This window comes from Nicotiana tabacum, chromosome 14 (genome assembly GCF_000715075.1).
Source record: "Nicotiana tabacum cultivar K326 chromosome 14, ASM71507v2, whole genome shotgun sequence".
NCBI lineage: Eukaryota > Viridiplantae > Streptophyta > Magnoliopsida > Solanales > Solanaceae > Nicotiana > Nicotiana tabacum.
The window spans coordinates 33,048,502-33,068,094 of NC_134093.1; the positions used below are offsets into that span (position 1 = coordinate 33,048,502).

General features: G+C 36.4%; 1 protein-coding gene across 2 annotated transcripts; it reads right to left on the reverse strand.

Moving 5' to 3' along the window:
• Positions 1–215: 215 nt before the first annotated feature.
• Positions 216–16,619, reverse strand: LOC107761272 (protein ALWAYS EARLY 3). Of its 2 annotated transcripts, XM_016579480.2 has the most exons (21): positions 16,445–16,619; positions 15,656–15,763; positions 14,862–14,960; positions 14,688–14,750; positions 12,979–13,056; positions 12,326–12,500; positions 11,765–12,024; positions 11,306–11,663; positions 10,128–10,205; positions 8,608–8,861; positions 8,466–8,525; positions 8,016–8,324; positions 7,758–7,936; positions 7,357–7,639; positions 6,133–6,360; positions 3,927–4,088; positions 2,751–2,894; positions 2,458–2,673; positions 1,361–1,465; positions 1,174–1,275; positions 216–492 (listed from the first exon to the last, which is right to left on the reverse strand). In XM_016579480.2, exons 2-21 carry the CDS (start codon positions 15,752–15,754, stop codon positions 328–330), a joined length of 3,417 nt encoding a protein of 1,138 aa, XP_016434966.2. In that variant the 5' UTR covers positions 15,755–15,763; positions 16,445–16,619; the 3' UTR covers positions 216–327. The 2 variants fall into 2 exon arrangements, with proteins under 2 accessions (XP_016434966.2, XP_016434968.2); XM_016579482.2 differs by lacking the exons at positions 15,656–15,763; positions 16,445–16,619 and adding an exon at positions 15,041–15,159.
• Positions 16,620–19,593: the final 2,974 nt, after the last annotated feature.

Consider the following 19,593-nt stretch of genomic DNA (forward strand, 5'->3'; position numbering starts at 1 on the left):
ACACATTTTGATGCAAGAAGATGAAATATAAGAATTATCTAAAATTTATATTATTTCATGCCTCTGAACTTCCAAGCCAATTAGCAGGTGTAGTAGCTACAGGTTCAGCAAAGCCACCATTGGACTAGTTAAAGTGGAAACTGATCAAGTAAAGACTAGCCTCCATTATGAGGGGAAAAATACAGAAATCACCATTGAAGAAAAACGGGAAGAGAGGCAGCAAAAAAGTGAGTTTGCATTGATTTGAGAGCTGAACCATGAATAAGGCTAGTTATCTACATGGTGAATTTACAAGAGCCAAAAAAACAAGTGCTGATAATACATGGCCTACATCGGTACTAATGCCAGAATTTGGTTTCTGATTATTCCCATGCACTGCTGTATTTCAGCATAGATTGGAAAGTTCTGTGAGCAACAGGGTTGTAAGCTTGCTACAGCGGAATCCAGTACTTTTGCTACATCAGCTGGTGGGAACTGTCGTTCCGAACACTTCTGCAATCGTGTACAATATATAATCAAGTTATGTCAAGCATAATGATGGGAACACCAGAGTTATGAACTGAATAAGCAAAGTGAAGTATGGCTTTAGGAGATATCATGTCATATTCTGCCATAAAAAACTTTGGTCAATTTTTTCTTTAGGACTTAAGTAGCAAGAAATATTCATCTCTAAAGTATTGACGTGAGACTTAACAAAATGCAGGTTATATCAATGTTTTTATTATACTGGAGATCATGTTTATGCAACAGCGAGAGACTATAGATCATCTTTTCTTTTTCCTTCTAATTTCTAACATATCCTCCTCCAAGGCTATCTAGCAATCTTTATGGAATATAACTTGGTGAGGGAAGAGGAATCGCCCCTTCATCCGTCAATCTGTTTTCAGTCTCTCCTTCTCCCGTTATTTATCAGTGATCCAAAATCACAACACATAGTCAACTTAGCTTGATAAAAATAATTTTGTAATCCAACTTGAGAAGCACGAGAAGCATCTTTCTGAGGAACATCTTACGTCATGCAAAAAAGAGGCAACCCAACATGGAAATCCAAAGTCCAGTAAAGGACAGAAAGTGAAAAGTAATTCAAGCAAAGGTAATTTCCATCCCCTACGTTCTAAAGCAATACTCTTATGACAAAAGCCAGCCCAAAGAAACAGAAAAAATCGTATTTACCTGAATCATAAGCAATGTAGCAACGCATTTAGTAATAAGTTCTGAAGGAATTTCTGCTTCATTTTTATCTGACATATTCTTTGACTTAGGATCAGTAGGTTGCTGCAACAGATCAATGCACTAAAAGTCAATTGATAGGAGAAGCAAAATAGCCACTAAGTGAACATGAGGTGGTAAAAGATCTCACAGTTGGCATGCAAGAATCATCTAGTGGAATCCGATCATTCACAAAACCAATAGCCTCCTCAATCTTTTCAGTGGTGTTGTCTCTATCAGTAAGTGAAAGCATCGCCTACACAGACAAGTTAATCAGTACCAAAGAAAATCTACAGCAACATGCAGAAGATAATGACAAGGTCACAAACATGACTGAAGAAACATAAAGAAAAGTTAGGATGCAATGCACGAACATAAATTTTCCAGTGACGCAAAAATCTGGTGGTATTGAAAAATCCAAACAGATTACAGGTTGTCATATTATTAAACTTAGTTAGAAACTAAAAGGTTTTAAATGAACTTAATATCGATAGCTTTCAAAAGAGTGTTTCAAAGAAGTTACTAGAAGTCCAATTTTTCTCTCTAAACATTCATTCCTGATGTACTTTTCGAAGTATTTTGATTCGGTTATGTATCGAAATGAAAAAATTACAACCTTTATGCAAAATTATAAACTACATTGTTTTTCAATGGAGTCAAAGGGCCCAAAAGTTCTAAGAAGCCTCCAACAAAGAATTATTTTATTTTAAAAATGCTAAAGCAGAAATCACCAGGTAACAGGATAAGTATTAGAGGTCCAGAGAATGTGCAATTATGCAAAACCATATTAAGAAATATTGATGACATCAAAGCCCTAGAGAGCATATAGGTAAAACCCAGTAATTAGTGCCTTGTAAAGAAGTTTCTCCTCTCACTCAGATTAAAGAGGGACAAAAGCAGGTACTTCCATGAAATTTCATTTATACTGATTAAACAATAAACAGCATTATTACTATTTGTGCAGTTTGTTATGTTGTAAATGCTATTACTGAAGAGCAAAAGGACAATTGCATCTTTTGAAGAAACACGTTCGGATATTCGCCAATCTGCTGAGGTGGATTCAGGAATAAATCGACCTGGCAACCATGTGAATGAGGTTTCTGAAGAACTAATAAATATTGACATGCTATGCTTAATCATAACCCACTTTCGAATTGTTTCAAACATTATCTTATAACCGATTTGGGTCACACAACAAATCCTCTTAGAAAGAATCCGAACAGAAATAAAAGTTGAATGAATGTGTACCTGCACTGCCGCATCTACCATAGTCCGGGCTTTGATTTTTGAACTTTCTATTATCTCATTGACAAGGAACCCTGATTCTTGCGGCTGACTTGTACAACGATCAAAAGTGCTCAACGTACTAGGATCAGCAAAATTTGGAACTGGCCTTGGGAATGCGAGTGGAATGCTTCCCTGATAGGTATTCCGCTGTCTCAAGCGATATAGAGCACAAGAAACCTGCCAAAACAAATGAATACTATAGCAAACTTTGTGCACTTTCGAAATTTTAAATTCTAATATGAGGATAAACAGACCTCCTCATTGACCTCATTTAACTGTATTAGCATGGCAGCATATTGCTTCTTGAAAGGCTCTGAGTCCTTAAGAGAACAGTCATTGCTCTTTTGGTTTTCCAACACATCATCATTCATGCGCCTCAATTCTGAAACCACAGCTTCCTACACTTTCAACCAAATGTCATGAGCTCACTGCACATCTGGCACAAAATATGCTTGCCTTTTGTATATCTAAGATCAACTAGAAAAATGCATCTACTGACACAAATTCCTGAAGACATACATTGAAATACAAGAACAGCCAACTACTTAACAGTGAACTTAAAAATAAAATACGAGAAACAGTACAGCTCTAAAATAGAAGAAACTAGTCATCCATATGGTAGCAGCATCTGCTCAAACTAGCTCACCTCTATCTTAAATATTCCCCACCCTAAACAAAACAGTAAACGCATCTTTTCTTAACACCAAATACAAGCTTAATGAATACTTCCACAATTTTAGATTCAATTTGTAAATGTACATATGCCTATAATAAGTTCTATAAAGCTTCTTCAGCCTTCGGTTTTAAAAAGTAAATAGAGCTTTAACCTGTAGTGCATGGAAGCTTACCCCTTCAACAAATCTTCTTTTTCTTCTTTTTATGCAAGTAAACCATTTCAGTTTCGATAAAGAAAGCTATTCTCCCTTATTAGCTTATATTGGTAATTTGAACATGAACTTCTACAAGTTTTTTCATAAAGGTATTTTATTTGGTTGAATAAAAAGAAAACTTACTGCTGAATTGTGCGACCATCTCATCTAATAGCTTTAACTTTAAACTTCTAGAAAGGAAACACATACATTTATTAATTATAGGTTTGCAACATGCTCCCTGACATGCAGGCTTGATTCGTTTACTTGAGCTAACCACGTGGAAATACTTTTGACTGAGAGTGATACTGAGCCTCGAATCTCTCGCTATGCTTCTATGTTAATTATGTGACCATCTCATTTAAAAGCTTAAGTTGGAAAGTAAATATGCTTCTTTAGGTCCACAACACTTACATAAGCAGACAAAGATACAAGACCTCCCCGAACCCACTTGTGGGATTTTATTGGTTGTTTTTGTTGTTGTGTATATATATAGAGAGAGAGATCTAGCTTTCATTTGTATAATCTTCATTAAGTAAAAAATAAATTAAGTTTTGTAACCTTTTTGTCTAGTGCACGAGCCAACTCAGCAAGAGCTTGAACATCAGCTTCCTTTGCTTGAATCTGAGCGACCCCAGAAGACTTTGAATATGCTGTCGATTGATATATGGCAGTTTCCATGACTCCAGATCTAGATTGCATATCCACTTCTGCTGAAGCCACCTAACCATCAATGTACTCAAATATTATGTGGAAGGACAAGTGAGAAGCATAAAAAACTATCCACTCTTCTTAATTATGTGAAAACAATACAAGGGAGTTACAATCAAAACTCTAAGGGGTCATTTGGTTGAGAAACAAGTTATCCCAAGATTAATTATCCCGAGATTAGTTATCTTGGAATTGTTATCTCATCCTCCCACAAGGATAAAAATAACACTACAATACAGGGATAACTAATCCCAGGATTAATTATACAGCGATTTTATCCTAACCAAACATGGGATAAACTCATCTCAAATTTAATCCCGGTAATAATGAAGAATTAACCCAAATAGCCCATCCAACCGCTTAAACTAAAAATAACCGATGGATGTATAATATATGCATAATTTATGTATTATATGTGTATAATTGTGTGTAATCAATGTATAATCTATGTATATGGCTAGAAAAAGCAAACAAAGAATATGGACGATTATTTGTTTAAAGAACTCGAGTTGAAGAATTAACCCAAAAGGGCCCTAAAGGGACTACGAAAGGTATATATTAATACAGTACTGCAGAGATTTTGAGATCCGGAGTATAGTTGGTAATCATGAAATCTACTAACTCCCAAGTTGAGTGTCAGTTTCCATTCTCAGGTAAACCGAATTAAGGTTCAACTAAATCAAAAGGCTTAGAAATACACCATTTCTGTTACGTGGCCTACTTTTGTGTGCATTTTCGCCTCAATTAACAAAGATTTGAAAAACAAGGGCAGGTAATCATTGAATTAAAATAGAAATACTATCAAATAATTTTTTTGGGTTAAAAACCTAAGTTCTACTAAGAATAGTTTGACGGCTAAATGTCATAATTTTAACCCCCAAAAGTCAACTTAGAATAGTTAATTTTAAACAATACTATATAATGCGGTACAAAAAGTTAAATGACAGTTGCCTGTATTCTTCCTGCTTTTAACCTTTTTCTCTTTCTTACAAACTATAATGTTACATTTGATCCTGCAGTTTTCCATTCACCACAAACAAATACAAACATCTACTTTGGACGGAAGTACATAGATGCTTTGATTGAATACTGAAGAATGTGATATAAAAATCTTGAAAGAGAGATTAGGAGAAGAGGAATAACTGCATGAGGAAAGAAGCATCTCTCAGGGCAACAACAACAACAACCCAGTATAATCCCACTAGTGGGGTCTGGGGAGGGTAGTGTGTATGCAGACCTTACCCCTACCCTGGGATAGAGAGGTTGTTTCCGATAGACCCTCGACTCCATCCCTCCAAGAACTCCCCACCTTGCTCTTGGGGTGACTCGAACTCACAACCTCTTGGTTGGAAGTGGAGGGTGCTCACCACTAGAGCATCTCTCAGGGCACAAACTTAAAAAGGAAACATGACATAATTTTTTTCCCCACCCCATCCGATCCCAACATGACATAATTTTGATTAGGAATTGGAGAGTAAAGTTCTCTCACATTAGTTTCTTTGACCAAAGGCTACGTCAGCCAATCCTAATAATTCAAGCTAGGCTTTATGTGGAATCTTTACTAGGACTTCACCCACTACTTAAAGGGACAAGCCAAAACAGAAAACACCTTACATAGATTACCAAACACTCCATAAGCTAGAAGAATCAGAAGGCAACTGTTTTCAGAGATGAGCATAGATACAACCATACCCTGCTTCATTGCACCTACTAATCTAAGTTCATAGCTCTTACAAAAAAATTGTTAGATTTTGTACGGAAAGAGTCAATCCTTCACTTATGGTTTTTTCCCCTGATAAGTAATTCTTCACTTATGTTCTCCCAAGTTACAGCAAAAGGCGGAAAATGCTTGGGGAGATCATAATTATTTTGGTTAGGAGTTGGGTGCGACAGATTGCAAAATCTTGTTTAATATGATGTCTTGAAAAGAATCAATAGTTTGGACAAAACTATGGCCATGCAGAAGAGTTTCTCAGTTTTTAAACCGGGGTGCTTGAGAATCTTTGAATCCGAAAATACGAACTGTAAATAAGAGAGTATGAGGAGCACCACTGACCTTTGTCTGCTTTAGGAGATCACTGATGGGATGACTTGGTGGGGAGAAATGAGAGAAAACATTTCCATTCTCCATGTTGTCACAGGCCGGAAATTTCATATACTCATTTGCTCGTGCATTCACCTTGAGCTCATTAAAACTCTCGAAAAACTTGTCAACAGCATCTGCACGCCTTGTAAGTAGCGTGGGCATGTTTTCAAATGGATTTAGAGGCATGCAATCAATGTCCTGCCAGAGCAAATGTTTCAACAATTTATCAGGTCCATAAAGCAACCACTGGAGAACCAGAACACAAAAGAACTAAAATGCAGATCTTTTTACAGGTACTGATTACTAATTCATACACACAACCTGTTATGAACCAAGTACAGAAGCCAGTTACAAGGACACATAAGCTTTGTCTTCCAACAGATAAAAAAGGTTAGACGCATGAGTTCAATACTTCAGCTTGGTTCAGTGATCCATTTAATTTTCGATATATCTTTTTATTTTTCTTGCTTTCAGAAGTATCCTCAGAAGAAAGATTTTTTTTTCTAGAAAAAAATTTAAAAATAAATTAGGAAGATGGCATCACAGTGTGAGTACAGATATTTGGGATCTCTTCATGTAACCTAATATCTAATTTTATTCTCTCACATTATGAGATAGCTCTGAAAGGGACCCTAAAGGCCTAAACAATGAACAAACTACTCTTAAATCCCAAACTAGCTGAAATTGGCTATATGAATCCTCTGTATATGTCTGCTCTACTCAAGCACACTTCATTCTGATACTAAATATGTGTCTTAGAAAAGGCAAATAAGGGGTTTTCTAAGACTAAAGATTCTTTAAGTCTCAGGTAACTTTATATGGACATACAATCTCTAACCACAGTAGACCTATTGTCAAACTCTGGACCTAATGTAAGTCAGTAAGTGTGATAAAACTAAACCTATCCCAACTAGTTGGCATCGCCTATATGGATCCTTTGATTCCATCGTGTTCTATTATTTAGATAAATCGATATTGATTTTGAGAGATTATAGGGACAGGTGCATATAGGGGTCTATGTAGGACAAGGTCAAACCATCTAAAGCGACCTCCTCGCATCTATCCATTGCGTCTACTACTCACACCATCGTAATTATTTCTAATCTTCTCCAATTTAAGGTGACCTAAGAAAAACTAAACTTTAACATACCAGAATATCATATGAGCATATATTAATAAATACTAATGAATTACCATGACAAATTCAACCCCGAGCTCAGGTCGGTCAAACTGAACACGACATCTTGAGCGATCAACTGTCAGTACACTTCCATCATGAATCTCTCTTGTTTTTGGATGGATTGCAATGACACGTTGCCCAACTGACAATGGCCTTGCAAGATCTGTGGGTAGTCCTTCCCTGGTACCTTCACGAAGTTCAGTGTAATGTGTTCTGACAGATTCCCGGTATTGATTAAGCTTCTCCTTTTCTTCATTCAGAAATTGCTCAGAGAATCGCCGTGGTTTTCCAAGAGAACTAATTCAAGTTGAGGATTCAATGGACCATCATTAACATAAAAATAACAAGCTTAATGTTCAGAACTTGCTCAGGGAATAGAGTGACTTCCAAATTGCAGGAAAGTTGAGAAGCATACCTTCTTATGACGCCCCATTCAACACGAGTTAACCTTGGAACATGTCCCAATCCAACATGATTCAAGTACTCCACAAAATCCCTTTTGGCAAACCAAGGGTAGTCAATTGCACTGTAGAACCACTCATACGTACACCATCTTCGTACCTGATGGTTGGAAAGGCAGTTGGAAATCTTTTCCTGCATGCAATGTATGCAAGTTAACTAGTGCTCGTATCACGAGAAAGCACTGCAACATGGACAAAGGTGCATAACCAACCTTAAGACTGAATGCTCTGTCATGAAGTGCAGTGAAGGATGCACTAGTATCATCCAAACTTTTATCAGGAATTTTCAAATCTTTTTGTCTTTGAGGTTTTTTCAGGTCCATCTTACGCCTGCTTCTGACTTTAGTAGGTAAGTTAACCTGGTTTGCCACAGGGATCTCCGCAGCTGATTGAGCTGAATCACTTCGTTCTGTTCTTGGATCTGCACATGATGAAGGCTCCTGATCTTTGATTAATTTCGGGGATGCACTCCGATAGGATCTTTTACCCTTATTGGTTGACTTCTTTGATGCTTCTTTTGCCTATAGGAGAAAAAATCACGTGAATTAGTTTAGTGCAGCTGATTAAGGTAGCCAACCTGGCAAAATGTTTAAAGGAATGGCTCAATCATCTGTCTAAACCTCTAAACAATCACTTGAAATGGACAAATATAAAAAAATCACCTCAGCTTCCTCAGATCCAGTAACATTATTATTGTTAACATGACCTTCAGTTTTTCGAGCCTGCAAGATTATTCTCAGAAGGGTTACATATCGTTTAACAAATCAGAATATTGAGCAGGGATGCAAAGCTGTCTCCAAATACCTTAGACGACATTGCTTTATGTGCCCTCCTCGCCTGCTTTGTTTCAGGAACAGCACTAACATCAGTAGATGTAACTTTACCATGCTTTGATTTTGTAGTGGAAGCAACTTCAAACTTTGATAAAGGTTGACTCCATCTAGATCTAACCCCCCCAGATCCACGTTTGTCTCTTTGTCTGTTTGCAGGCACGGCCTCCAAGGAGCCAGATTCATCAACATGATCATCAATTTCATCATTGAACTGGATCATTGACTCTGAAAAAAGAAAAAGAAAAAAAAAAGGTTAATCTGATACATTCTTAGTTAAGACAGGGAATAACAACTGAAAATTCAAATGGAAATACGTGAACTGATAAAGATACAGGACAGTCGCATATCCAAAAGCTTCAATTGGGAAAGAAAAAGAAAGAAATAGCGAAGGAAAGAACAACTTAAAAGGCCAAATACATAGACAGCCCCTTAAACTTGGCTTGAAATTCCATTATGACACCTCATCCTCGCGTGGTACCTATTGAACGCCTTATGTTACTCAAGAACTCTGCCGATTAGACATGCTTTACTGACATGGACCAGACGTGTGTCTCACTTGTATTGAGCGTGTGAAATGAGCTTTGACAAATTTAAAATGGGCCCCACTCCTCTAAAACTAGGGAAAACATCACCTTTTTCAATATTTTTCTGGGTTTCTCCCCCTTCTTCTCCCTATTCTTTCTCTTCTGATACTTCTTCTTTCACAGATTATTATTTTTCACTAGATGCCGGGGGTCTATTCGAGTCACCCCAAGAGCAAGGTGGGAAGGTGGGAAGTTCTTGGAGGGAAGGATGCCGGGGGTCTATTGGAAACAGCCTCTCTACCCCAGGGTAGGGGTAAGGTCTGCGTACACACTACCCTCCCCAGACCCCACTAGTGGGATTATACTGGGTTGTTGTTGTACTAGATACTAATACATGGATAGACAGGCAGCCAAGACGAGTATTTAAGACAGATCGAAGCATAATACACTCCTGAAGCCAATGCACAAAAGATAAGCTAAATAGAAATCATTGTGCTTAAACGAACTAACTTCGATTAAGTTGAAGTTACCTTTTCTGTAAATAATTCACAGAAAAAATTGATATCTAAGTACAAATTTTTATTTTTTCAGATAAGGTAAAGTTTTATTGATATTCAGTATTATGGTAATACTGCAGAAAATAACAAAAACAGGACTTGTGTTTACATCACAGACTCATAGAAGTTAACAAGTCCATCAGATCAGACAAATTTAATACATTGTTTCCTTTCAACCAATAGTACATCTGATATCTAAGTAAAAAGCAAATTCAAAGCTCTAAAGTTTGAAACAACAGGACAGAATACCTGAAATCATAAAGGTCAAAGTTGCTAAAAGGTTAGGCTAAGACAGAGAGAATGTGAAAGGGGGAGGCAGAGAGATACTATCAACACCTAGCATATCTGCAGTTGCCAAACAAGCAAGCCTCCATACAAAGATCTATAGAAACAGAATTTTATGTCCTTACCATCTTCATTTTCTGCTGTTGGCATCATCAGAGACATATCAGCCAACGTTTGTAGAGCATCAAAAGCAGAGCTTTCGTCTACATGAAGGAAAAAGTAAATTAGCAGATACATCTTCTAATTTGGCTCATTGTACCAAGATATTTAACAGTTTCTATCGCATAATAACAGATTTGCAGTCAATTACTTTTCAAAAACAGCATGCTACTTTGCAGTAAATAGCAGAACTCAGAGAAGTAAGGAACAGTATTCTAAATATAACAAACTTGTGCAGATGTAAGTTGCCCAAAACTTGTAATTCTGAGTCCTTCCTTTCTCTGCCTTTTCCTGGCTGTCTATCCTTTTACGGATGAAGTAACTCACTAATATTAATGTTATGGGGGTAATGTTCTGACCTAATGCCAGCTATAGTAAAGCCTTGAAAGTTGAAAAGCTGGAGAAAAGGAAGAAGTCCCAGAGAATGGCAACTAGAAAGCTTCGCTTACAATAATTATCATGGCACAGAAGGAACCGACACTTTGAAGGTAGACTTGGGAAACTTTGTTTCATGGTTAAGCACTTGGGAAACCTATATATGTTTTCTTTTGTTTAACATTCTGAAGTTCCCGGGCCACTTTGAACTTGTTAAAAACTTAAAATATTGCAGGAGGGATGTTGTGTCTATTAGTGGAGCAATCCTTGAGTTGTTGCTTCTGTAAACAACTTTTATCCTTCAAATTTAGTGGCATGTCAAGAGTACCAGAAGGGCGAGGGGAGGAATGATTTATACCAGACAGGAAAAGAGGGAGGAGGGGTGTAAGGGAATAATATTTGAGGTTAACGTAGCCTCGTGGTCTAATATACACTCATTTATATCGAGATTGTAAGAAATGGCCACTGTGATATTTTCTCCTTCCAAGAGAATAACCCCTAGTTTGGCTAGTGCAAGGATAACACCTCAAGATACTGCTCAGCACTCTTCCCCCTCTTAACTAATGGCAGTTAGTTAGTTGCATGTTCAGATCCTATTAGGGATTCGACTTTCCTTATTTTCCAAAAGTGGATCTCGTTCCCCCTCTTAGCTAATAGCAAAAAGATAAAATAGAATAATCAAAGAGGACCAAATGGAATATTCAAAATCCCATTAAACCATTCAAAGGGAAAGTTCTCAAGAGCAGTAATCTACAAAACTTTGTAATACCTCTGCTGAAAAGAACTTTTTTGCTCCTCTTTCTAGGGCCTTGTAAAGAGGTCCTTGAATTCTTTTCATATGTGGCCTCCATTTCAAGTTTACCCCTCACCACACCCAATATTTGACCTCCTTCTGTACCACTACATGCCTCTTTGATATCATCAAAATGATTGGCTCCACTATCATCGATTTCCAACTTTTTACCATAAGGTCTTCTTCCCTTCTGTGCTGTTCGACCAAAGGTTCCAGTTTCCACCAAATCAGTCTTATACCGCAAAAGCTCTCCAGTGTCCGCTTCCATGCTTCCCTCTTCTTCGTCCACTTCATTACTAAGAAGCTTGGCATTTCCCATACCTATTTTAACACGCTAGTCGAGAAAAAGAAAAAGAAAAAAGTAAAAAAGGTGAAGTGCTGAGTACATATAGTCTATGGAGATAAGTCACACTAGAAACGAAAGTTAAGCAATACCTTTCTTTCAGCTGTCTCAACAGGTGAGGACATAGCGCTGTCCGTCCTACGGTTCGGTGTCTGAGAGACCTGAGGAGAGCCACCTCTTTGTGAAGCTTCTGTTAAAACTAATGCTATCTTCACATCATCATCAGTGTCATCTGCCTGTAGTTTCAAACTCTGCCTACTAGGAGAAAAATACTTCTCACCCTTGGGATTTCCACAAGAAAAAGAAACAGGAAAGCGTGGAGTTCTTTTCCCAACAGCACGAGGCCGGCTTCCTGAAAGGCAACTCCAGAGAATCTTCATCAATAATATTACATGACAAGGCTCAATCCTTAGATAAGTGAGAACGGAAGACAGCTAAACAAAATGAAACCCCAAGAAAGGCTACTACTGCATGTAAGTGCAATGCACTGGTGACAATAAACTGTATGCAAAAATAAAAAGCAAGAGAGTTTCTAATCTAGGTCCATCCGGAAGATTTTAGAGATATTCTATTCTTTCTTTTCACAGGAATAATTCTTCATTTAATTTAATTTATCCCTTTTTGTTGCGGGAGGGGTAGAAGGGACAACGCACCTCCTGAACGTTTCTTCTTCAACAAAGTTAAACAACCATGACTAGCTGCTAATGTCGGAGATGTCATCTCAGATGCTTTAGAAATATTAGGCTGAACTTTACCCCGAGCACGTTTTTGAGGTTTTCGAGATGTTCCAGCATCCTCATTACTTTCTTGCTCACTGTCGCTTGCTGCCTGACATCCCATAGTCAAGTTACTTGAACAGCAAATACAAACTAAGACTCAGGTACAAATTTAAACATTAGAACTCAGAAACCATGAACAAATATAAGGGATGGAGTAACATTTAGCAGATAATCACTTTTCTTTTTAAAAAAAAAAGAAATCTTCTGAGCACTAAGGACAATGCTTTGCCACGACCTAATGCATAGAATCACCTTTCCTGATGTTTATTTAATCACAACTTGCAAAGACTTTTCTGTTCAAGACAAACTGCATATTTCAATTGAAGTATTCAAGCAATCCCACACATTGGAGGTCACAAAGCTAAAATTCTAGTATCTCATTTGCAACACTACTCCTCCAGCTTGAAACAAATAGGAAAGCAATATATAAGTCTGGTGGACGGGGAAGGGAGTGAGGAGGCGTGCACAGATAAAACATAAGCACACCACATTCCCCATGCTCAAACTCAACATATTTTAAGTCTTACCAAGTTGCAGTAGTGATCAGTCATCATAGCAATCAGCCCAACCACAGATGCAGTCCCCTCTGGAAGAGATAAATAAGCCTGAAAATACAGTAGAATGAAGTAAGTAACGACTTCCATCACCATTTTGTACTATTTAACGATATATTCAATGTTGATTAAGTACTTAGCGTCCTTTGTTGTTCTAAAATTAAAATCTTATAATAGTATCACCACAAAAACAATCATCAAATTGTCTCTGACTTGTTGCTGGCTAAAATCTCAAGACCAAGATTTATGATGATGATCTTTTTGATAAAGACAATGGTTTTATGATGATTAACATGGCACTCCATGTTTTCGATATATAGAACCATGTAAGGGGTAAAAATGACCGCAAGAGAAGTGATTACTCTTTCTAAGTGACATCTTCGCCAGGAAATGACAAAGTTTTCTATTTCAAGTGCAATGATGGAGTACGATGGAGTACGGAAGGCTGTTTCACTGTAATAATGCATCAAAAGGCAAATGAACAAATCATTTTACCAACTGGCAATGCAGATTTATGAATCTGAGAGCCAGCTCTGGTGCAAATCTTTTCAAGTAATATCAATTACCCACAGGATTACATTGTTCCATATCAGGATCCACAAAAGGAAAATAAAGTAGCACCAAAAACCGAACTAAGCTGGTTAAGATGAGAAGGAGACGCAAAACCAAAAAATAAAAAGCAGAGAAATGGAATCTGGTGACTGCCCAAACTTCAGAGAAAGAGAGAGAAGAATAGGTAAGCCACAGTAAGGAAACTCAATCAATGTTAAAAGTGTTAAATGGCTACTAACAACAGACTAGAATTGTCATACATATTAAAGGAAGAAAAGAAACAGAATGCAAGTGTCATATTATTCCTAACTGGTATGGGATATCCTCCTGCAAAAGCTGGGAAATATGCACTTTCTTTTTAACACAATCCTCTTCTCCTTTCCTACTATTCTTTTGTGGCGGCATCATTTTACAAGGTACAAAACAGAAAATATATGTGTATGAAAGTGCTTGATTACGTGACAATCTCACAGTACTCAGGGAACCCTACTGTTGGAGGTTTGAAATCTATGCAGCTGGTGAGTTGAAAACAACAAATCGTGAGTACACAATTGACTATCTGATTATGTACAGAGCACTCATCGAGATAGGAGACTGTAGCTCAGGTTCATAACATCCATAGACGTCTCTGATACAAGCGGTGATGCACATATAACCATATTAACAATCATGACCATGAAATAGGAAAAACTTAATGATTTCCAAAAGCAAGATAAAGAAACAAAGGCTCTGTGGCCAAAGGCAGGCAATGTAAAATGATTACCTACAAGAACAAGAGAAAATGAACATCAGATGAATACAACCCCACAGAAGTTGACAACCCTAACCAGATGTCATTGTAAAAAGGATTTAATTCATTAGAGTATTGTTCTCCTCAAATAACTTATATTGAATAATAATATTCACAACAACATGAAGCGTTTGAACAAGATTCTGACAAAATGGGTTCTCTCACCATGCTATTAGTATAGATGAATTTAAGTCCAATTATATATTAGCAGGAACATAGCTTAGAAGATGGATAAGAAAATGAAGAGAAGTATTGTCTATCAAGATACGATGATTTCATAAGCTAAGAGGACTCAATTATAACGACACATGTTACTTTGTTGTCTGTATTCGCAGCCTACCCTATTCATCATGTAAAGAGCTTCCACCATTTCTGATGTTCGGGGTTTCACTGCAGCAGCAACCTGCGATAAGTGTTAGAGGCAAGGTCAGAGATCAATCAACAGCAAAAATATGCAAGTCATCGGGGATATCCAAGAAACTTCAATTAACAAAGACTTTGAATTTGAACTGACCTTTTTCCAATCTTTACCATACTTGCGGTATGCTTGATAGAAGCGTGTCAGGTCTTCCTCACTCCACTCAGGACCAAGCATGTCAGACAACTTCCTCTTCTACAATTTGAACAAAGAACCATGTCAAAATGCATATATAATGACCTCCACGTGTCTTCAAAGAATACTTAACGACTAACCTAAATGAGTACATGAAATATTTCTCCTTTGCAACTCAACATATTACCACTTTCCTAAAGAACCATTTGGTTGGCAAGAACAGGAAAGGGAAGTGCTGGCAAATTTTAACTTTCCTGCATATTCTCCACGTTTAGTAAGAGGAAATTTGTGGGAAAAGCTATTTGAAACTTTCCCACATAAAAAACTTCCATCCAAATAATGTGATGAAAGAACTACAGTATCTTTTAAAGAAAGTTGAAAGTTAGGAACAAATAGTCTTCTCTATCCAAATTTTCCTTTTTCCTTCAAAGAAAAACATGCAGGAAATATCTTCACTTCACTACATTTGTAGCAACTTTTTGACATTCTTGACGAAGCCATTCATCTTTCTCCTTGCACTATCTATCTCTTTCAATTTTCCACTATGGAAAAGGTAACATGCACCATCCTGTGCTATAAACAAGTCCCACTTCTCAAAACAAAAAAAAAAAGAAAAAGAGCATGCTGTCATTTCCAAGAAGATACTAGTTCATCCTATGTGCATGTTCTAAAAGCAAACAAAACCAAAATAGTACTCACTTACATGCCTCTTCGTGTAATATTACAAGAGCAAACAAAAGTACAGTAAAACTCACCCGCAAGTTTTTCTTCGCACTGTCATCTTTACTGGGAGAGATTTCAGTTGTAGGAGAAAACCGCTTATTTACACTTCTAGATTTTCTTGCTGGAGCCATGCCTAAAATCTTGGGAAACCTCAGCAGGATCAGGCAAGCACAATGTAAGATTCTATTTTATGACAGTTAAATTTTTAGGAAAGTGATACACAACATCAGTAATATACATGATTTTAACATGTAAGCACCAAACGATAGTTTCATCAAAATAAAAATCCATGGCATAGTTACTTGATTAATATATAAATAAATGGCAGATTTTATGTAAGCGAACAAGTGGCTTATTAGCATATAGTAACTTCTTTCCCTTTGAAACTCACATCTGTGGTTCTTTCAATGGTTATCAGAGATTCAGAGATATGCATGAAATAATTTGTATTAACATGTATAAATTGTAACAGCACGTTAAGTACTTGTAATGCGTTTCCATAGGTTCAAACAGCATCTTCTATATAAACTTCTGAGCTTCGGCACAAAAATTTAAAAAAAAATTCCCTACTTGGATGTACCTAGTAAATCCAGCAAATATATGGAATTATGCCTACCAATAATTCCTATTGATAAGTTTTCAGCAACAAAATTTACAAGATACACTAAGAGAAAATAATTATGGCGATCTGATAAACTTCTAGAAAGACCCACAAAGAAAAGATCAAAACTTTCAAATTCATAGTTGAAACCCCTATTTTTTTTTTGCACCAATTCGTTGAAAAATAAAATCATACAGCAAGAAAAAGTGAGTTGATTTACCAATTGAAACTGATTCAGCTTCTCAATCAAATCTCAGAACCATGAGCTGCGATACAGATGAGAGAAATTCGTTAGGTTAATTTTGAATAAACTTGCGGCAGATAAAATGGGGGAGAAGATGATTGAAAGTATTTGGGGGTAATAGCCGCGAAACTCTTTTGTATTTGTATTTTTTATGGGGAAGAAATTGGTTTATATATTATTCTTTCTCTTTTTGAATTGAACTTAAAATGGCTTTTGTCTTTTTCTGCTTCAAGGTTTGGAAATGTTTAAATAGGATACTGAAATTCTTGAAATAAACAATAAGGGAACGAGTTTATAATTTAAATTAGAAACAACGCACGTGCGATGACCCGGTTGGGACTTAAGACGATATATATTTTCTTAAGCGAAAGGGTCAAAAATATTTCTTTTCTACGTGAAAAAGATCATTTTTACGTTCCTGTTATAAAATAAAGACTATAAAAAAAATAAATCGAACACAAGTATAGAGGGAGATTGATATTTTATTCAACTTTTAAAATTATGTTCATAATGAACTGTAAACTCCTCTATTTATAGAAGAAATGAAGCAGTTGCAAGGTTTTTCTTTAGCTGCTTGTAAGTTGTCTGCATGAGCTGCTTGCAATATGCATGTTTAATAAGAAGCTGCTGCAAATCATTTCATTGAGTTGCTTGCAACCTGCCTGCATCAACTGCTTGTAAGTTGTCTGCATGAGCTGCTTGCAACCTGCCTATTTAATAAGAAGCTGCTGCAAATCGTTTCATTAAGTTGCTTGCAACCTGCCTGCATCAGCTGCTTGTAGATAAACTTCAACAGAGTACTAAATGGATAATCTTCTTCAGGAAGATTATCTATAGCGGAGTAATGAATGGACATCCACAATATAATATTTTCATAACACTCCCCCTTGGATGTTCACTAAAAGATAATGTGTCTCGTTAAAACCTTACTAGGAAAAATCCAGTGAAAAAAAAATCTAGTGAAGGAAAAAGAGTACACATATTTAGTAATACGCATTTCTAGCTGCCTCATTAAAAATCTTACAAGAAAAAACGTTGGGAAAAAGAACTTAGTAAGGAAAAAAGAGTACAGTGCGTATTTCACTCCCCCTGATGAAAATCTTGTTTCAAATATTTGAGTCTCCGCATTTCAATCTTATATACCATCTTCTCAAAAGTTGCAGTTGGCAAGAACTTAGTGAACAAATCTGCCAGATTTTCACTTGAACGAATTTGTTGCACATCAATGTCACCATTTTTCTGAAGATCAGGTGTGTAGAATAATTTTGGTGAAATGTGCTTCGTTCTATATCCTTTTATAAATCCTCCCTTTCATTGGGCTATGCATGCAGCATTGTCTTCGTATAAAATTGTAGATCTTTTATCACATTCCAAACCACATTTTTCTAGAATGAAATGAATCACTGATCTCAACCATACGCATTCCCTACTTGCTTCATGAATAGCTATTATCTCAGTATGATTTGAAGAAGTAGCAACAATAGATTGCTTTGTGGAGCGCCATGATATAATAGTACCTTCACATGTAAACACGTGCCCGATTTGAGATCGAGCTTTATGGGGATCAGATAAATAACCTACATCTGCATAACCAATAAGATTTGCACTACTTTTGTTAGCATAAAATAAACTCATGTCAAGAGTTCCATTTAAATATCACAATATATGCTTAATCTCATTCAAATATCTCTGTGTAGGAGAAGAGCTATATCTTGCTAGTAAATTAACAGAAAATGTTATGTCAGGCATTGTAGCGTTAGCAAGATACATAGGTGCACCAATTGCACTGAGATAGGGTGTTTCAGGACCAAGGGGTTCCTCATCCTCTTTTGGAGGTCGAAACGGGCCCTTATTCACTTCAAGTGATCGAACAATCATTGGTGTACTCAATGGGTGCGCTTTGTTCATGTAAAAGCATTTTAAGACCCTTTATGTATAGGCAAATTGATGGATAAAGATCCAGTATGCTAGATGTTGAATTTGAAGACCAAAATAAAGTTTTGTCTTTCCAAGATCTTTCATCTCAAATTCTTTCTTAAGATATTCAATTGCCTTTTGGAGCTTTTTCGGAGTTCCAACAAGATTTATGTCATCAACATAAACAGCAAGTATAATAAATTCTGATGTCATTTTCTTTATAAAAATACATGGACAAATAACATCATTTATGTAACCTTCTTTTAACAAATATTCACTAAGGCGATTATACCACATGAACCCAAATTGCTTTAAACCGTACAAAAATTTTTGTAATCTAATTGAATACATTTTTCGAGATTTTGAATTTTCTTCAGGCATTTTAAATCCTTCAGGTATCTTCATATAGAATTAATCAAATGAGTTATATAGGTTATGACTTACATTTAAATGGCATGACATCTTCAGGTGTCTGGACTACCAGTCTGATCCTCACAATCTTTTACAATATCGTGCACTATATTGTATCAAATATATCGTCGACGATCATTTCGTATCAGTTCGCAAGCGGCATAACTTATTGAGATCTCATCACTTTCTTTATTATCGGTACCTGAACTTCTTATGGAGTTGCATGAAATGTTACGTCGTGGGCACTTCCAGAGCTTATGTCCTCCTTATTATGATCATTTTGATCATTTGCTCCTATTCTTTTCAAGGATTGTTACCTTTGGAACTGATTGGTCTACCACGCTTCATGCGTATAGTAAACTCTATCTTTCAGGAACTTTAATTTTAATATGAGTATTTGCAGCTGAAATATGATATTTAATTTTGGATCAGCAAATGCTTCTGGCATTTGACTTGAATTATTTTCTAAGCGAGGATCATATTAATGATAATTCGATTCATATAGCATATTTTTCAGCTATTTTATTCCATCCCCCAAATGTTAGAAAAACTAACTCGTATCCCTAATCTTCTTTGGGAAACATATCTTTATGCATTGTGGTAGAGAAATTAATCATATACCATACATCAAAAGTTATTAGATAGTAAAAATATTTGGTTTTTGATCTTAAACCAATTGTGAGGGGAGGACTTATCATATTTTGTTGGTCTGATGCATACAAGTGCTGATGTATGCAATTTAAAAAATCTTAGACCAACACATGAGGCTTTGTTCTCATAAGCAATAGTTTAGCCAT

Excerpts from the sequence above, each read along its gene's own strand:
- LOC107761272 (XM_016579480.2), bottom strand. The coding sequence starts at position 15,754 with ATGGCTCCAGCAAGAAAATCTAGAAGTGTAAATAAGCGGTTTTCTCCT. Across the intron at positions 4,089-6,132 it reads ATCTCCTAAAGCAGACAAAG|GTGGCTTCAGCAGAAGTGGA; the intron begins GTCAGTGGTGCT and ends ATTGATGGTTAG. Across the intron at positions 2,674-2,750 it reads TAAATGAGGTCAATGAGGAG|GTTTCTTGTGCTCTATATCG; the intron begins GTCTGTTTATCC and ends TTGTTTTGGCAG.